Source organism: Chiloscyllium punctatum, chromosome 6 (assembly GCF_047496795.1).
Source record: "Chiloscyllium punctatum isolate Juve2018m chromosome 6, sChiPun1.3, whole genome shotgun sequence".
Taxonomy (NCBI): Eukaryota; Metazoa; Chordata; class Chondrichthyes; order Orectolobiformes; family Hemiscylliidae; genus Chiloscyllium; species Chiloscyllium punctatum.
The window spans coordinates 34,938,894-34,957,176 of record NC_092744.1 but is presented as its reverse complement, the minus strand read 5'-3'; the positions used below and the strand labels follow the sequence as shown (position 1 = coordinate 34,957,176).

Genomic DNA, 18,283 nt, shown 5'->3' with positions numbered 1-18,283 from the left:
ATACTCCTATTGTTTTTATAATCTTCTAAGGATTCACTTGATCTACCCTGTCTATACCTGACATATGCTTCCTTTTTTTTCTCAACCATACCCTCAATTTCCTTAGTCATCCAGCATTCCCTATACCTACCAGCCTTCCCTTTCACCCTGACAGGAATATACATTCTCTGGACTCTCGTTATCTCATTTCTGAAGGGTTCCTATTTTCCAGCCGCCCCTTTACTTGCGAACATCTGCACCCGATCAGCTTTCGAAAGTTCTTGTCTTATACCGTCAAAATTGGCCTTTCTCCAATTTAGAACTTCAACTTTTAGATCTGGTCTATCCTTTTCCATCACTTTTTAAAAATCTAATAGAATTATGGTCGCTGGCCCCAAAGTGCTTCCCCACTGACACCTCAGTCACCTGCTCTGCCTTATTTTCCAAGAATAGGTCAAGTTTTGCACCTTCTCTAGTAGGTACATCCACATACTGAATCAGAAAATTGTCTTGCACACACTTAACAAATTCCTCTCCATCTAAACCCTAATCACTATGGCAGTCCCAGTCTATGTTTGGAAAGTTAAAATCCCTGACCACAACCACTCTATTATTCTTACAGATAACTGAGATCTTCTTACAAATTTGTTTCTCAATTTCCCTCTGACTATTAGGGGGTCTATAATACAATCCCAATAAGGTGACTATCCCTTTTTTATTTCTCAGTTCCACCCAAATAACTTCCCTGGATGTATTTCTGGGAATGCCCTCCCTCAGTACAGCTGTAATGCTATCCTTCCTGTAACATTTGTATCCTGGAACATTAAGCCGCCAGTCCTCTCCATCCCTGAGCCATGTTTCTATAATTGCTATGATATCCCAGTCCCATGTTCCTAACCATTCCCTGAGTTCATCTGCTAGGCCCCTTGCCTTGAAATAAATGCAGTTTAATTTATCAGTCCCACCTTGTTTTCAGCTTTGTCCCTGCCTGCCTTGACTTTTTGACTCGCTTCTGTTCTCAACTGTATCAGTCTCAGATTGATCTCTTTCCTCACTATCTCCCTGGGTCCCACCTCCCTACCTTATTAGTTTAAATCCTCCCGGGCAGCTCTAGCAAATCTCTCTGCCAGTATATATTACCTTTCCAATTTCGGTGCAATCCGTCCTTCTTGTACAGGTCACTTCTACCCCAAAGGAGATTCCAATGATCCAAAAATGTGATTCTTTCTCCCATACATCAGTTCCTCAGCCATGCATTCATCTGCTCTATCCTCCTATTCCTGCTCTCACTAGCTCGTAGCACCGGGACTAATCCAGATATTACTACTCTCGAGGACCTCCTTTTTAAATTCCTGCTGAACTCTCTGTAATCTCCTTTCAGAATCTCAACCTTTTCCCTTCCGATATTGTTGGTTCCAATGTGTACAATGACCTCCTGCTGGCCCCTCTCCCCCTTTGAGAACATTCAGTACAGCTGTAATGCTATCCTTCCTGTAACATTTGTATCCTGGAACATTAAGCCGCCAGTCCTGTCCATCCCTGAGCCATTTTTCTATAATTGCTATGATATCCCAGTCCCATGTTCCTAACCATTCCCTGAGTTCATCCTTGATCCTGGCACCAGGGAAACAACACACCATTCTGGCTTTTTGTTGCTGGTCACAGAAATCTCTGTCTGTACCTCGGACTAGAGAGTCCCCTAACACAATCAATCTCTTGGAACTCGACTTCCCCCTCATCACATTAGATCCAGTATCAATATCAGAAACTTGGCTGTTCGTACTACATTCCCCTGAGAATCCATCACCCCCTACATTTTCCAAAACAGCATACTTGTTTGAAATGGGGATAGCCACAGAAGACTCCTGCATTACCTGCCTACCTCTCTTACCTTTCCTGGAGTTAACCCATCTATGTGTCTGTATCTGTGACTTTTCCCCTTTCCTATAACTGTCATCCATCACATCCCTTTCCTCTTGTAAATTCCTCATTGCCTCCAACTGTCTCTCCAACCGATCCATTCAATCTGACAGGATTTGCAAAAAATGGCATTTATTGCAGATATAATCCTCAGTAACACAAATTCTCCCTAAACTCCCACATCCGACAAGAAGAGCATATCATTCTACTAAAGGCCATTTTTGCTTCTTTCAGTCTACAGACCCAGAAAATAGCATGGTCTTATTCCTCTACAAAACTCTGCTCCAGGTTAAATTAACACTTATGGCTTTTATTTTTCAGTTTAATCAAAAGACATATGTCAATATAACATATAAGCAAGAAATAACCCACTCTACTCACTACTGCAGACTTATTGTATGACCATGCTTAAAATATTCACTTATCTGTTTCTGTGCTGTGACCTCTCCCAAACAGGTACCTTCAAGATTAGTTGTGAATTTCGCTGTTTGTTAATTTTCCCAGACACACTCGGATGTCCAGAGATACATGAATTCAAACAGCAAAGTTAGTAACTGTGTAGGTTCATTGCTGTGTCAGGTAGCAGTATGGGTTTTTCTTTCTCTCTCTCTCTCTTTCTCTCTCTCTCTCTCTCTCTCTCTCTCTCCTGCACTGACGTCACATTGTGCTTCCTTTGTCTGTTCCTCTCCCTTTTAAAAGTGCCATTGCTTTGTCTTTTCTTTTTCTCCAAAGTTCCAAAACTATGCAACAGCATATAAAATGGTAATTGCTACACCTGGAATTTGAGGAAATCATCTCCAACACCTAAAATACCTCAAAGAAGGAGCAGCCTGTTACAGCCAGAAATTTTTCCCATCCTCCATTTTGGATTACCCAGAATCAGTTTGGGTATTCTAGAGAATTCCACCTTTTCTGCATTGAGGAATGTGATACTTCTTTGTTAGTTAAAGGGAAAAATTGAACACCGCACAAAGACATTACTGTACCCATTTAGTCCGGGATGAGAGAACATGAGTGTTGGGAGTTCGGAAATGGAAGTTTAATACAATGACACAGCTCACTATCACAATGGTGACCAGAATCATTATGAACATCAAGTATCTGAAAAATAAAACAAACGAGGTTGATTAAAGTTTTCACATCAAAATAAGACCTTTCATTGTCATCTAAATTATACAAATGGAGGCTGATTTGCTGATGGTTTTTTTGCTATTTGCCATTCTCAAATCTAAAAGTTGCCCATTACTCTTAGATGTATTTTGTGGATTAACGTCTCATTTTTACCACTGAGATGAACATGTGAAACTAATGCTCTGGTGCTGTTTGTGGAATCATTATCCATGTCATTCCTAAGTTATGTGCAGCGGTCACCTTGGCGACGACAATGAGAGCTGTTTCATAAGACAAGAACGTCAGTAGCTCCCCATAACAGAGATAGTACATAACAGTACATAACAGAGTTACCGTGTTGCTTTTACACTAAAAGTGTACTGTTATAATGCACAATTCCTCACACAAATACAAGTATAGTCTATGGAAGTCATGTGACATCTAGCAGACTGCATCCTCATTAAATACTGCAAATATACTTTGCTCCATCTTGAAATACTTCCCACTTACTCTATGACAATGGCATTCCCAAGGAGACTGTGTACCTGTTCCCAAGAATCTCTTTCTGTGGGAGGGATGGTTGGGGAGAAAGCACAAAAAAAGCTTTCTTGTAAGCTTGATCCTATTGGAAACAACTTCCGATTATTCAAAAATAAGAATGTGAACATTTACATTAAAGAAGATATTTATCACTGTAGAAATTGCTCTCCAGACTCATTGAACTTAGAAACTCAACACTTCTGATGACCCTGGTATTAATTTCCGTCAACTATGGAGCATTAAGAATGTGAGGACAGGAAACTTGAAGCTGCTACCTCACTGGCTCCTGCTTTGACATATTGAAATTCTGAGGGTTGAAAAAGTGAAAATCCAGGAAAGCAGTGTTTTGATGGAAATGTCAAACACAACAAATCCTGCACCATTTGTAAAGTGTTTCAGTACATTAACAATCAGGGAAATCATTCCCACCCCCACCCCCACCATTTTACACATACACTTGTTACGTATATATTGTTGAAGGGTCAATAACAAGCGTTTAATTTTAAGGTGAAAGGCAGGACGTTTATAGGGGATTCAAGGAAAACGTTTTTCATTCAGAGGCTGGTGGAGGCCTGGAATACAGTACATGGGAGGATGGTTGAGGTAGGAAACCTCCCAACCGTTAAAAATTACTCAGATGAGCACTTGTAATGTCATAACATTTAAGGCTATGGCCCTAGTGCAGGAAACATGGGACTTGTGCAGATTTAGTGTAATTTGGCAGTACAGACCTGATCAGCCAAAGGGTCTCTTCTGTGCTGTATGATTCCATATAACTTGGATTATCCAAAATGCTGCTCTTTAAATGTTGAGCGCACGAGGGAGGGGGCCCATTAGCTCAGTTGGTTGGACTGCTGGTTTGTAATGTAGACTGATGTCAACAATGTGGGTTCAATTGTCACACTGGCTGAGGTTACCACAAAGGGCTCTCCTTTTCGACCTTTCCCTTGCCTTATGTGTGGTGACCCTCAGATTAAACTACTCTCTAATGAGAGAGCAGCCTATGATGAGACTAAGGTGACTTTACCTTTTACCTGTGAGCATTTCAGTAAGGGTTGTCTTTTTGCCTCAGATGTCAGTTAGTAGAGTTAAATTATTGTGTGTACATTTAAAAATCCAAGAAGGTGCTGGCCTGATATTTTTCACCATCCCTGGACATTATCATGGTCTCATGCAGTACGTCTGCAACTAATTTTGGACAACGACTGGTTTGGAATTTTTTCATGCAGCAGTTTACATTCACTCACTTGCCAATTAGTGGAACAGCTAGAGCTGTCTCTGGCAATCTTTGAGAAATCAGCAGCAGGAAGACAGACTGAGCAAGTAAAACAGAAATAGACATGGTCATTTTCTCACCGCCTGAAAAACAATGGAGAAAAGAATGTCAATAAATAAGTAAACTTGAAGGCTTGTATTTAATTAAGTTATTCTACCTTGCTGGATAATCTGCATATTTTGATGTCATGTGGAAAACTTTTTTTTGGTTGTTACTCTAGCACGCATACTGTAGCATGGAAGCTAAAGTCACGGGCTTGAACTTGAAACTTTACTATCTCTTAATTCCCTGAAAAAATTTCCACATCTGGTCATATAATTTAAATGAGACACTAAATGAATGCCGAGGAGAAAGTGAGGACTCCAGATGTTGGAGAGTCAAGAGTGTGCTGCTGGGAAAACACAGCCGGTCAGGCAGCATCTGAGGAACAGGAGAATTGATGTTTTAGACATAAGCTTTTCATCATAAATGAGGATTGTGGGCTGGGGGGCTGAGAGATAAATGGGAGGGGGGTGAGGTGGGGTTGGAGCAAGGTAGCTGAGAATGCAATAAGGAAAAGGTGATATATCGGAGAGGAGGGTGGAAGCAAATAGATGGGAAAGGCGGTGGATAGGTCAAGATGGTGGTGCCGAGTTGGAGCCTTGGGACTGGGATAATGTGAGAGGAGGGGAAATGGGGAAATTATTGTTTCAGAGAACACTTCAACTCCCCCTCCCACTCCACCAAGAACATGCAGGTCCTGAGGCTCCTCCATCGCCAAACCCAGATCACCCAATACCTGGAGGAAGAACACCTCATCTTCCACCTTGGGACCCTGCAATCACACGGGATTAATGTGGATGTCATCAGTTTCCTCATTTCCCCTCTCCCCAAATTATCCCAGTCACAAGCCTCCAACTCAGCAACTCCCTCTTCATCTGTCCATCGCCTCTCCCATCTATCTGCTCCACTCTCCTCTTGGACATTTCACTTTCTCCCTCACCTTCATCTACCAATGACATTCTCAGCTACCTTCCCCCTCAACCTCAACCTCATCCCATTTTTCAATCAGCCCTCCAGCCCACAACCCTCATTCCTGATGAAGGGTTAATGCCTGAAACGTCAATTCTCCTGCTCCTCGGATGCTGCCTGACCTCTGTGCTTTTCCAGCACCACATTTTCAACACTAAATGAATGTTACTTGTCAAGAGAACCAAGTTATCTTTAATTCAACTTACATTAACTCTTTACAGCCAAATGAATAAGATAAATGGCAGAAATATGGAATGGTTTGCCTGCTTCAAGGGTGCAGGATTTCTTGCAAAACAAATGTACAGTACAGTTGTGACATCAAACAACTGTCTTGAAACAAGCATTTGATAAAGGAAAATGTCTAAATTTTGGGCATTCTTGAGCAATGCGTTCTTGGAATGCTACTTGGGAATGAAGGTTCAATCTTAAACATGGTGTAGCATGACTAAAAATGGGATCAAAGACAGAACTGAGATCCAGATCCAAAAGCCAAATGGCAGTTGTGACATCAATCTAACATCAAAGATATCCTCTTCAGGTATGATGAAATGAATTTTGCCAAAGCCAAAAAGAAAAAAAGAATCTAAATTTTGAAAGTATTTCCATAGTTTGTATGTGTTTCTGAGAATGAACACTGAAATAATGTTAAAAGTATCATATTTTTTGACATTACGATAAAGAAATTCTGGGGAGTTTCTCATGATTTTGTAGTGGGTGTTGCTTTATCTTGGGAAGCAATTATGTTATGGGTTTTTCTCACTTGTTAGCTTTTGAATCAGAAGATTGTGAATTCAATCCTGACTTCAAGAGTTTTGTAGTGTTCTAGGCTAACATTTTGTTGCAGTATTGAAGCCATACTGAATTGGCCCAAGGCCATTTTTTTTAAAAGAACTGTTAAAGTGGAGTTTTGTCTTCTTGAGCAGATAAATATTACAGATCCCTAAACATTACCTAACCTTGGTCAACATTCACCTTTCAACCAATGCCAAAAAAAGCTATTTGTCTTATTTGTTATTTACCACACACTAATTGATACATAACAATTCAAAAGTACTTCATTGGCAATAGGGAGAAAGTGAGGACTGCAGATGTGGAGATCAGAGCTGAGAATGTGTTGCTGGAGACAGGCCGCCTACTTGCGGAACATTTCAGAGAACACCTCTGGGACACCCGGACCAACCAACCCAACCACCCCGTGGCTCAACACTTCAACTCCCCCTCCCACTCCACCAAGGACATGCAGGTCCTTGGATTCCTCCATCGTCAGACCATAGCAATACGACGGCTGGAGGAAGAGTGCCTCATTTTCTGCCTAGGAACCCTCCAACCACGAGGGATGAACTCAGATTTCTCCAGTTTCCTCATTTCCCCTCCCCCCACCTTGTCTCAGTCCCAACCCTCGAACTCAGCACCATCTTCCTAACCTGCAATCTCCTTCCTGAACTCTCCACCCCCACCCCCACTCTGGCCTATCACCCTCACCTTAACCTCCTTCCACCTATCGCATTTCCAACGCCCCTCCCCCAAGTCCCTCCTCCCTACCTTTTATTTTAGCCTGCTTGGCACACTCTCCTCATTCCTGAAGAAGGGCTCATGCCCAAACTGTCGATTCTCCTGCCCCTTGGATGCTGCCTGACCTGCTGCGCTTTTCCAGCAACACATTTTCAGCTTCATTGGCAATAATCAATCTTGAGATTTCCTTTCATTCACACTTAACAGGCATTTGGATGGGTAGATGAATAGAAAGGGTTTGGAGGGATATGGGCCGGTACTGGCAGGTGGGACTAGATTGGGTTGGGATATCTGGTCGGCATGGGCAGGTTGGACCGAAGGGTCTGTTTCCATGCTGTACATCTCTATGACTCTATGACTGGATATGGATTTCACTGGCTAGACGACCATTGTTATCCATCTCTAACAGCCTTTGAGAAAGAGGTGGTGAGCTTTGTGATCCATTTCAGTTCTTGGAATGCAGGGACACTCACAGTACCAGTGGGAAGGGAGTCCTAGGACTTTGACCCAGGAATGGCAAGAGAGTAAAGAAGATGTATGCCTTGGAAAAAAACTTGCAAGTGATGGTGCTCCATACAACTGCTACCCTTGTCACCTAGGCAGTACAAATTGCAGATTTGGATGGTGCTGTCAAAGGAGCCTTGGATAGTTGTTACAATGAATCTTATAGATGGTGTTCATTGCTACCATTCTGTTTCAGTAGCAGAGGGAGTGAAGGTTGATATAGTGGATGTGGTGCTAATCAAGTGTGTTGCCTTGTCCTGGATGGAGAAAGCTTCTTGAATGTTGTTCGAGTTGCACTCTTCCAGGCTAGTACACAGTACTTCATCACATACCTGACTTATAGAGTCATAGAGTCAAATAGCATGGAAATAGACCCCCTCAGTCTAACCAGTCATACCGATCATAATCTCAAAGTAAACTCATCCCACCTGCCTGCGTTTGGCCCACATCCCTCTAAATATTTTTTATTCATGTACTTACCTAAATGTCTTTTAAATTTTGTAACTGTACCTGTATCCATCACTTTCTCTGAAAGTTCATTCCACACACAAACGACTCCCTGCTCAAAAGAAATTGCCCCTCATGTCTTTTTAAATTTTTTCTCCTCTCACCTTAAAAAAATGCCTCCTAGTCTTGAAATAGACTTGTGCTTTGTAAATGTTAGACAGGATTTGAGAAGAGGATAGGAGTTACTGATTGTCAAATTATGGTCTCTGAGCTGCCACAACATTTGTATGCCTAATCCAATTCATCTTCTGGTCAATCGTGATGTCCAAGATGTTGGTAATGGGGGATTCGGTGATGAATTTAATGTTGAGAGGCAATAGTTAGATTCTCTTTTGTTGGACAGCGTCATTGCTTGGTAATTATATGGCATGAATGCTATTAGCCATTTATCAGCTGAAGCCTGGATGTTGTCCAGATCTTGCTGCATATAGAAACAACTGCTTCAATATCTAAGCAGCCATGAATAATGCTAAACATTTGCAGCTATCTTCAAACATCCCACTTCTGACCTTATAATGGAAGAAAGGGTATTCACAACATATCTACAAACACTTGGGCCTCTCTACACTGCAGAACTCCTGTCGCGATGTTCCAAAACTGAGGTGACTGACTGCCAATGACCACAAACATCTTCCTTTGAGCCCCGTATGAATCAAACGAGCAAATACTTTCCTCCCAATTCCCAATGACTGCAGTTTTGCTGATCTCGTTGTTACCACACTCAGTCAAATGTTGACTTGATGTCAAAGAAGGTCATTCTTCCCTCATCTCTGGAGTTCAGATCCTTTCTCTGTGTTTGGACTATGGTTGTAATGAGGCCAGGAGCCGAATGGCTCTGCTGGAACACAAATTGAGCGTCAGTGAGCAGGTTATTATTGAGCAACCCCTTCTTCATAGCACTGTTTTTAGTGCCTTCCATCACTTTGATGATCAAAAGAAGGCTGACTAGGGCCTAACTGGCTCAGATAAATTTGACAAATCTTGTCAAGTTTCAGACCATTCTGATGGTACCATAATATCAAACATCTACAAATAGTTTACATGCTTCAATAATAAAACGTTTACTGTTATGTTTCCTGGTGTCAAACAAGTTGAAGCAATTATTCTGAAACTGAACAGTACTCTGATATCTGAAACAACAAATCAATGTGTTTATCCTTTTGGTATCTCATTGTGAGATTATAGGTAGAGTTGACCTTTCAGTGGAGAGCTGAATGTTCTCTAGCTTGTGAATCAGATTTATTATACTGAGAATGTCAAACAATTTGCCAAGTAAATGAAATGTTCTTGTCTCAAATAAATGCATGCAAGAACTTTATCGTTCATTTCCATGGCAGTGCTGTTTTGTTTTTAATTCACTTGTGGGATGTGAATGTCTCTGGCTAGGGCTGCAGTTATTTTCCATCTACAGTTGCCCTTGACAACATGAATCAAGACGCTGAGTACACAGTGGATGCACAATATCACTGGAGCATTATTATTATTTCTTGACAAAGACTTCCAAGAAACTATTTCAAGAAAACAGAGTTCCAAATACGAAATACTGTGGAAGGGAGATCTGAAATAAAAACAATATAATGGCAATACTCAATTGATGTAGGCAACAAGATTCTGATGAAAGTTCACAGGCCTGAAACTGCTTCTCTCTCCATAGCGTCTCTGAGAATTGTAGCATTTCCTATAAAACTATAAGACGAAACGACATAAAAGCAGAGTTATGCTATTCAGCCCAACAAGTCTGCTCCATCTTTCAATTATGTCTGATATTTCCATTTTTATTCCAAGGAACCTGGGGTTTGCTTTAAAAGTACTTAAACTGTAATCTATTAGCTTTAAATGATTTGGTATACATTATTTTTGTGAACTGCCTATAAATCAAAATTTTTCATTCTCAACACAGCTGGTATCAATGCATGTAAGGTACCAGTTGTAAGTACAATTTTCTTCTATTGCCTTTATCTCTATTAATTACTCTTCAGCTAACCTGATTAGGAAGCGAGAAAAGCCTTAATGGTGTAAAGCTTTGTTGGAGGTTCAAAGTCAACAACATTCCCCAATCATGTTTCTTTAGTCTATTTTTCATCCAGAGATGTTATTGTACATCTCTGGAGCCAGTGGAACTTGAACCCAAGTGTCTTGGTCCAGAGATAGGACACTACCACTGCACAGCCAAGAGGGCCCTTTTCTAATCATTACATAACTTTATTCTTTGGTATATGTAAGTTCATCTAATATTCTACAAAAATTAAGTATTTATGTTTTCTTTCACCTAAAGCTTTATTGCTGTGATGATATGTCTACTCATGCATAATTATACAATCATGCAGAAGAACACTTACTGTTGGCAGGAAGATAAAAAGCTAATGAGGCCAGAAAGGAAATGAGAATGCAAGGAGTAATGATGTTGATGAGATAAAATAGTGGCTTGCGTCGAATAATGAGGTAGAATGTTACATCCTGGTATTTGGTGCTATTCCGAGGAACATCTATATGTATGTTCTTTTTCGCAGGCTTGTGAATAATTTCCCATTCACCATTTTCTGTAAAAATGATAAATAAAGATGTCAGCGACAGTTAAGAAATTTCATGTCTAATTTTCCTTCATGTAGCATTCCCAAGCATATTATGATATACAAATCCACGTAGCGGAGGTGATCTAGTGTTTTCTTTCTCTTTGCCCATTTGATCATCTACAAATCCAGTTAAAATTGCAATGTTTTCAGATAAGTAATTTCTTATTTTTAATTGTGGTATTGCTATTTTCCCTGGTATTTGTTTTAATTGAAATTTGAAGTAACATTAGTAAATATTTTGAAGAATGCAATGACACTGATACAGATAAAAACTGCTCCTCCACTTCAAAATAATTTTGTACTGTACCTTTCTTTTACATACTGTAATTTTAGCTAGTGACTTTCATTTTGGTCCTTATAATCCAAAGAAGTCAGAGTAAGGCTTCTTTGAGTGCACCTTGGAAACCTGTGATCTCTACCAGCTAGAAGAACAATGGCAGCAAGTACATGACAACACAACCATCTGTAAGTACCTCCCTATTCATGCATCACTCTGACTTTGAAATATATCTCCCTTCCTTCATTATTGTTGGGCCAAAATCCTGAAACTCCCACCTAACAGCACTTTAGGTAAACCTATACCATATAGACTTGAGGGTTTCAAGAAGAGGTGGATCATTACCATCTTCTCAAGGGCAATCATAGATGCTCAATATATGTTGGCTTTGTTACATGCCTTGAACAAAACAAGAATACTTTTAAATTGAGTCAATTTAGTTTTATTCACTCATTCAATCTTATCTGTGTCATGGACTTTACTTCTAAAGTGCAAAATCATTTGCAGCAATATATTATTAAGAAAATTCTATCTTAATGAAAACCCTCCATTACATATCTAGGAACGTGTTAAAACAAATTGAACGCATGTCACTTGCATGACATTGTAACAGAAGAAATGCATTTTCATGAAATGTTACTTGAAGATTAATCTTTACACCTCTACATTAGAAAAGAATGGAAGTCCAACATGAGTAGAATACAGTCAGTTATAGATTCATAGAGATGCACAGCATGGAATCAGACCCTTTGGTCCAACTCAAATGTGATGGTTGCATTCTTGTGCAACCCCACATTATAGAAATCATACACTTTAGAAACAACATTTAAAGTGTTGGCAATCTAATCACATTGCAGTCAACACGCATTTTAAGAATTTGAGTTTTAGAAACAACGTCCACAATTCATCAATCACGTTACTGTGAATTCACATTGATGAAATGTGCGTTATAGCAAAGGGATCTGTATACCAAAACCAGAATCTGCAAATAACATTGCAAAAAGACAGCTTACCATCAGCAAAGCCTCTCTCAAAATCCACACTGGCAAGTCAACCCAATCTTGGCAAGAAAAGTCTCAATAATAACTGATTTAAAGTCCTATGATAAGTTTACTATTGACTGACCAATTGTTTATGCCAATGTCTTCTGATACATCAGTAATTAATCACACAGAGAAACCAGGCTGGTAAATTGCAGTTCTGATTAGTAAATAAAGAGGAATAATAGATGCTTCACTGGGTGACCCTGTGCACCATGCATAGTTTAAAAATTTTGTATGGTTTTTGCAAAAATAATGAGATGAAAAGTAGCATGTTATACTGCTGTTGGACATATTTCCTTGATTGTACTACATTATACAATTACATATATATGTTTAAAGAAACATACACATTTGAAGAACCTTAAACTTTCTGTTTCTGCTGAAATTAGTGCATGCTGCCATAACGAGACCTGTGCTCAGTCAATTGGTAGTACTGATCTTTGCAAACCAAAAACTGTGTCTTGGAATTATAGCATAGGGCCATGCTGACTTTTTTTATTAATTAATTCATGGAATGTAGGCATTGCTGACCAGGTCAACAGTTTAATGTCAATTGCTAATTGCTCAGAAGGCAGTTGAGGGAAGCCACATTGCTGTGGATCTGGAGTCACACATAGACCAGATCAGCAGTTTCCTTCCCGAAAAGACATTAAAGAACCAGATGGGACTTCCCCTGACAATCAGCAACAGTTTCATTGTCAACATTAGACACTTACTTCCAGATCTTTTAAAACAATACTTTGAACCCCCATTCCACCATGACTAGATTTGAACTTAAGTCCCCAGCATATTACCTGGCTCTCTGGACGAACAGGGCTAGTGATAATCCCACCAGGCCATCTCCTCCCCCAACAGATTGAACAGGCATCAGCTGATGTATTTGATTCTCTATCTAATGCTAAATTGATGTTCTCTGTAACAAATTCATGGGATTCTTTTTATTCCTGTAGAAGGATCTTAATCCTGTGCTTTGTTTTTTTCTGTATATGATCTCATTAAAATCAGTACTCTATTAATGAATTAGATAATTTGGTACTCTGACTAAATTAGGGTTTTATTGTTTGGCAAATAGAGAGTGCATCGATAAAGTTTACCTGTGAAGGCTTCAGGGTCAATGTTAATCCATTCAATAGGAAACTCTTTGCCATTTTGAAAATCTGTTTGCAGTTCCAAATTTATCTCCTCTGCATTGTAGTTAAAAGACCTTTAAAATATAAAAAAGTCAAAAAACTGAATTTCTGTCAGTGGTTAGGATTAGTAGCAGAAGTATCAATAATGATAGTGAGCTTGGAGACAGGGAGTTGGGGAACTACAGGCTTATTACATCAGAATGACTGATCAACACTTTACTGTTGCTGGAAACTTACCCTGGGGGTGTGCTTTGATTGGGATTTGGTGTTTGCTCCACAGAGGTGAGCAGCCAACTAACATGGGGAAGGCTCCAATTAGGGATGATTTTACGACTTTGCCAACATCTTGCAGCCACATGTCAAGTCTGTCAGTTCAATAGAGGAGTATCCCAGCTGCAGGCCAGGGGTCTATTGGAGGCGAAATCTTCTTGCTCCAGTAATGGAGTAGTTTCCACTCCTCTCTGAGGGACTTAACAGCTCCAGCTTTAATCATGCTTGAAGTTGGAGCTGTACCCTGATGGCGTGGCATCTCCTTAACGGTCCCCAACATACCAATATAATGGAGCTTCCAGATTAAGGTGATGCTGGAAAAGCACAGCAGTCAGGCAGCATCTGACGAGCAAGAAAATTGACATTTTGGGCAAAAGCCCTTCATCAGGAATTTTGCCCGAAATGTCGATTTTCATGCTCCTCGGATGCTGCCTGACCTGTTGTGCTTTTCCAGCACCACTCTAATCTTGACTCTAGTCTCCAGCATCTGCAGTACCCACTTTCACCATAATGGAGCTTCCAGCCCTCTGATTGAGCCTGCAGCATTGGGAGCTCACTTCCATCCTTCTGCATGGAGGTAGCCTTTAGGTGGATCACATTGTCAGCATTACTGATGACAAGTGTGGGCTATGGAATCTTATTTAGGCTTAATGTCAGTGTCCCAAAGCCCAATTTTGGAAGATTCAATCGAGCAAATCAATCAAAACAGTTTCTGTAGGTAATGATTTGAAGAACTGTTGTTTCACCAGTACTAACAACAAGTCAACCTGTTCTAGGTGTACGTTGGTCCAAATAGCAAGAACTCTAACAGCAGGGAGAGTTTGAAATCCTGCAGCATATCACGTTTGTGGTGGATGGAGCTTATGTGCAAGGTCTGACCAACTTCAGCAGTTAAAATTTATAACCGCCATAATATACATATATGGAATATAATACTTTAATTCTAGAAGATGATACAAGATTGGTATTGGTATTTATTTAAAGCACTTTAAAGGATATCCTCATTTCCTCTACCAACTTGCACCGATGTTTCATAAAGCATTTTTACTAGCCCTACTTTTCATTGGTCCCTGTATGTGCAATATATACAGCAGAGGCGAAGGAATTGGGCGTAAGGGATGGCGTTTTTATTGACTCCCACTGCCACCTGGTCTACACCTCCACCATCCCCTCGTAAAAACGCTATCCCTTACGCCCAATTCCTCTGCCTCCGCCGTATCTGTTCCCGAGGAGCAATTCCACTCCAGAACATCCCAGATAGCCTCCAACTTCAAGGGCCACAATTTCCCCTCTCACGTGGCCAACAATGCCCTTCAGCGCACCTCCTCCACTTCCTGCACCTATGCCCTTGAACCCCACCCCTCCAACTGCAACATGGATAAACCTCACCCCCAGTCCTCAACTTCCACCCCACCAATCTCCAGATACAACGCATCATCGTCTGCCATTTCCATCACCTACAGTCAGACTTCACCACCAGAGATATATTTCCCTCCCCATCCCTTTCAGCATTCTGCAGAGACCACTCCCTCCGTGACTCCCTCATTAGGTCAACGACCCCACCAAGCCACCGCCCACTCCAGACACCTACCCTTGCCACTGCAAAAGGTGTAAAGCCTGCGCCCACACCTCCCCCTTTACTTCTATCCAAGACCTCAAAGGATCCTTCCACATCTGGCAGAGATTTTCCTGCACATCTAAACACTTCATCTACTGTGTCCATTGCTCTCGATGTGGCCTCTTCTACACTGGGGAGACAGGACGCCAACTTGTGGAACGTTTCAGAGAACTTCTCTGGGACACATACACTAAACAACCCCACTGCCCTGTGGCCAAGCTCTTCAATTTCCCTTACCATTCCGTCAAGGACATGCAAGTCCTGGACCTCCTCCACCACCAAAACCTCACTACCTGATGACTGGAGGAAGAACACCTCATTTTCAGCCTGGGACCCTCTAAACACATGAAGTCAAAGTTTGGGAGAAGATTTGTAGCTCGGGTGCTCGTTGTTGTGGTTCTGTTCGCCGAGCTGGGAATTTGTCTTGCAAACGTTTCGTCCCCTATCTAGGTGACATCCTCAGTGCTTGGGAGCCTCCTGTGAAGCTCCCAAGCACTGAGGATGTCACCTAGACAGAGGACGAAACGTTTGCAAGACAAATTCACAGCTCAGCGAACAGAACCACAACAACATGAAGTCAATATCAATTTCACCAATTTCCTCATCTCAACTCCCCACACCTTATCTCAGATCCAAACCTCCAACTTTGCACTGCCCTCTTGAAGTGTTCATCTTCTTTCCCACCTATCTGCTCCACCTTCTGCTCCGACTTATCTTCACCCCCACCTTCATCTACCTATTATCTTCCTAGCTAACTTCCCCCAGCCCCACCCCCCCTCCCATTTATCTCTCAGCCCCCTTGGATCGCCCCCACATTCCAGATGAAGAGCTTAAGCTCGCAACGTCGACTCTCCTGCTCCTCGGATGCTGCCTGACCGGGTGTGTTTTCCCAGAACCACACTGATCTCCAGCATCTGCAGTACTCACTTTCTCCTAGTCACATTCAATTAGGGGTTAACTGATGGCAGGATACCAAACTCAACTCTTATGTCAAACAGTACTATAGATATCACTGCCATTAGTGGCAGTAAGAGAAAGCAGATAGCACATCTGACATTCATTTACTTTAACATTTTGGACAGTTTTGAAACTTGAAAACTTTTATCACCTTACTGCTGTTCATTTTTAACAATGTTCCTGTCAGTAAAACATATTGTTTCCAATAAGGATCCAAACTTTCCTTCCCTCGCATGGTGCTCCTGCAAAACTGCTTGCATGTATTTTGTTCAATACTTTTCCCACCAAAATATCTGTCTTTATGTAGACATTGCTTTTTCTAACCAACTACACAGCTGTGGAGTATGTGGATTTGAACTCAGGCCTCATAGCCTCACATGTAGGGGCACTACCAATGCACCACAAGGGCACATCAGTTGTTCTTTAAACTGTGCAGTTAGCACTGACAGCTCACCTCCTGCCTGGTAACGAAGCAGGAGCACCAAGATCGATTGGACCTTTTGGCAATGTTACTGGGTAGGTGACATAGGTTACACAAAGGAAGTTGTGCCCCTCCTTCCCATTTGCCATTTTCTTTCAATTAGCATTTAGAAACAACATTTCTATATATTCAAAAAATGCAATTTGTACTTACATAAATTTCAGGGAGCAGTTCTGCCAATCAAAAGGAAAGTAAAGAGTGTTGATGGGACAGGCACTTCTGAATATTGCTGGGGGAAGCCATGTAACAAATCCATTTGCTCGGACCAGCAAATTGCAGAAAAAGGCCACTTCGTGTTGTCCATCATTGCTATTGAATAAATTACAGAATAGGAAAGATTTCTTATAAGTAATGCTAACACTTTCTACTGGTTCAGGCAATATGGTTAATCATTGGCCCCGTGTCTATAAACCTGCTCATTTTTAATTTTCTTTTGCTCACCAAAGTGAGGGATATTATTGATGGGGAATTGAACACTTATCATTTCAGGCATTCAGGCTAGGGCAGATCTCAACTACCCTACAAAATCAGGTATAACTTCACATTTTATCCTGACAATGCACTTTGACTTCAGACACAGAAAAGCATCTAATCCCATTCCCACGAGACGCTGTTTCTATTTTCTTCAGTCATTTTGTGACTTAGAAGTGAAAAATGTTAATAGCATCAAACTGGGGCAGCTACAGGCTCTGGACACATTCTCTTACGACTGAACTTAAATTATTCAAAACATGATTTTCAGCCAAGCCAACAGAGATGTCACTCTCATCAATCTGGACTAAATCTAGAAATGAAGGAAAAGTATCTAATTTACCTGACCATCAAACCTTGAAGTTCACATTTCATACAACTGACTCACAGATCTCGGATTTTGTTTTCCTGAAAATGATGAAAAATCTTTCTGATCTGTGAGAATATGATACCATCTATTTCACAATAATGATCTTTTATTTTGTTAGGTTTATGTCCTATAGCACTCTGGATGGATAATATTGGACTAGGTTAGGCTACAGTCATTTCATCAGTGAGAAATTAGAGCATAGAACAGTACAGCACAGGAACACGCCCTTTGGCCCACCTTGTCTGTGCCAACCATGATGCCATTCTAAATTAATCTCATCTGCCTGCACATGATCTATATCTCTCTAGTCCCTGCCTGTAGATGTGTCTGTCAAAATGACTCTTAATTGGTGTTTTTGTATCTGCTTCTATCACCTCCCCTGGCAGGGCATTTCAGACGTCCAGCACTCTCATTGTAAAATCTTGCTTTGCACATCTCCTTTAAACCTTCCCTCTCTCACCTTAAACCTATGAACCCTGGTATTTGACATTTTCATCTTAGGAAAAGACTCCAACAATCCACCCTATCTCTGAGACTCGTAATTTTATGTACGGTTGATTCTGATATAACATGATCGTTCCATTCTCGTGCAATCTCGCATTGTAAGAAAATTACACCACAACCGCACCATTTAAACTAATGAGGCCAGAATCACGTTACAGCTAATACAGGTAGGAAAAGTTTACTTTTGACAAATAATGGCCTAAATTCTTCAATCGCATTAAAGCCAATTC

General features: G+C 40.9%; 1 protein-coding gene across 2 annotated transcripts in view; it reads right to left on the bottom strand.

Annotated features, from left to right (window-relative positions):
• Window positions 1-18,283, bottom strand: part of chrnd (cholinergic receptor, nicotinic, delta (muscle)) — a 53,944-nt gene that overhangs the window by 12,654 nt on the left and 23,007 nt on the right. For both annotated transcript variants that reach the window (XM_072572406.1, XM_072572407.1), the window contains 5 exons: window positions 16,862-17,017; window positions 13,347-13,456; window positions 10,699-10,899; window positions 4,797-4,908; window positions 2,886-3,000 (listed from right to left, as the gene is read on the bottom strand). In XM_072572406.1, the coding sequence (XP_072428507.1) occupies window positions 2,886-3,000; window positions 4,797-4,908; window positions 10,699-10,899; window positions 13,347-13,456; window positions 16,862-17,017 (694 nt within the window). The remainder of the gene's footprint in view (window positions 1-2,885; window positions 3,001-4,796; window positions 4,909-10,698; window positions 10,900-13,346; window positions 13,457-16,861; window positions 17,018-18,283) is intronic.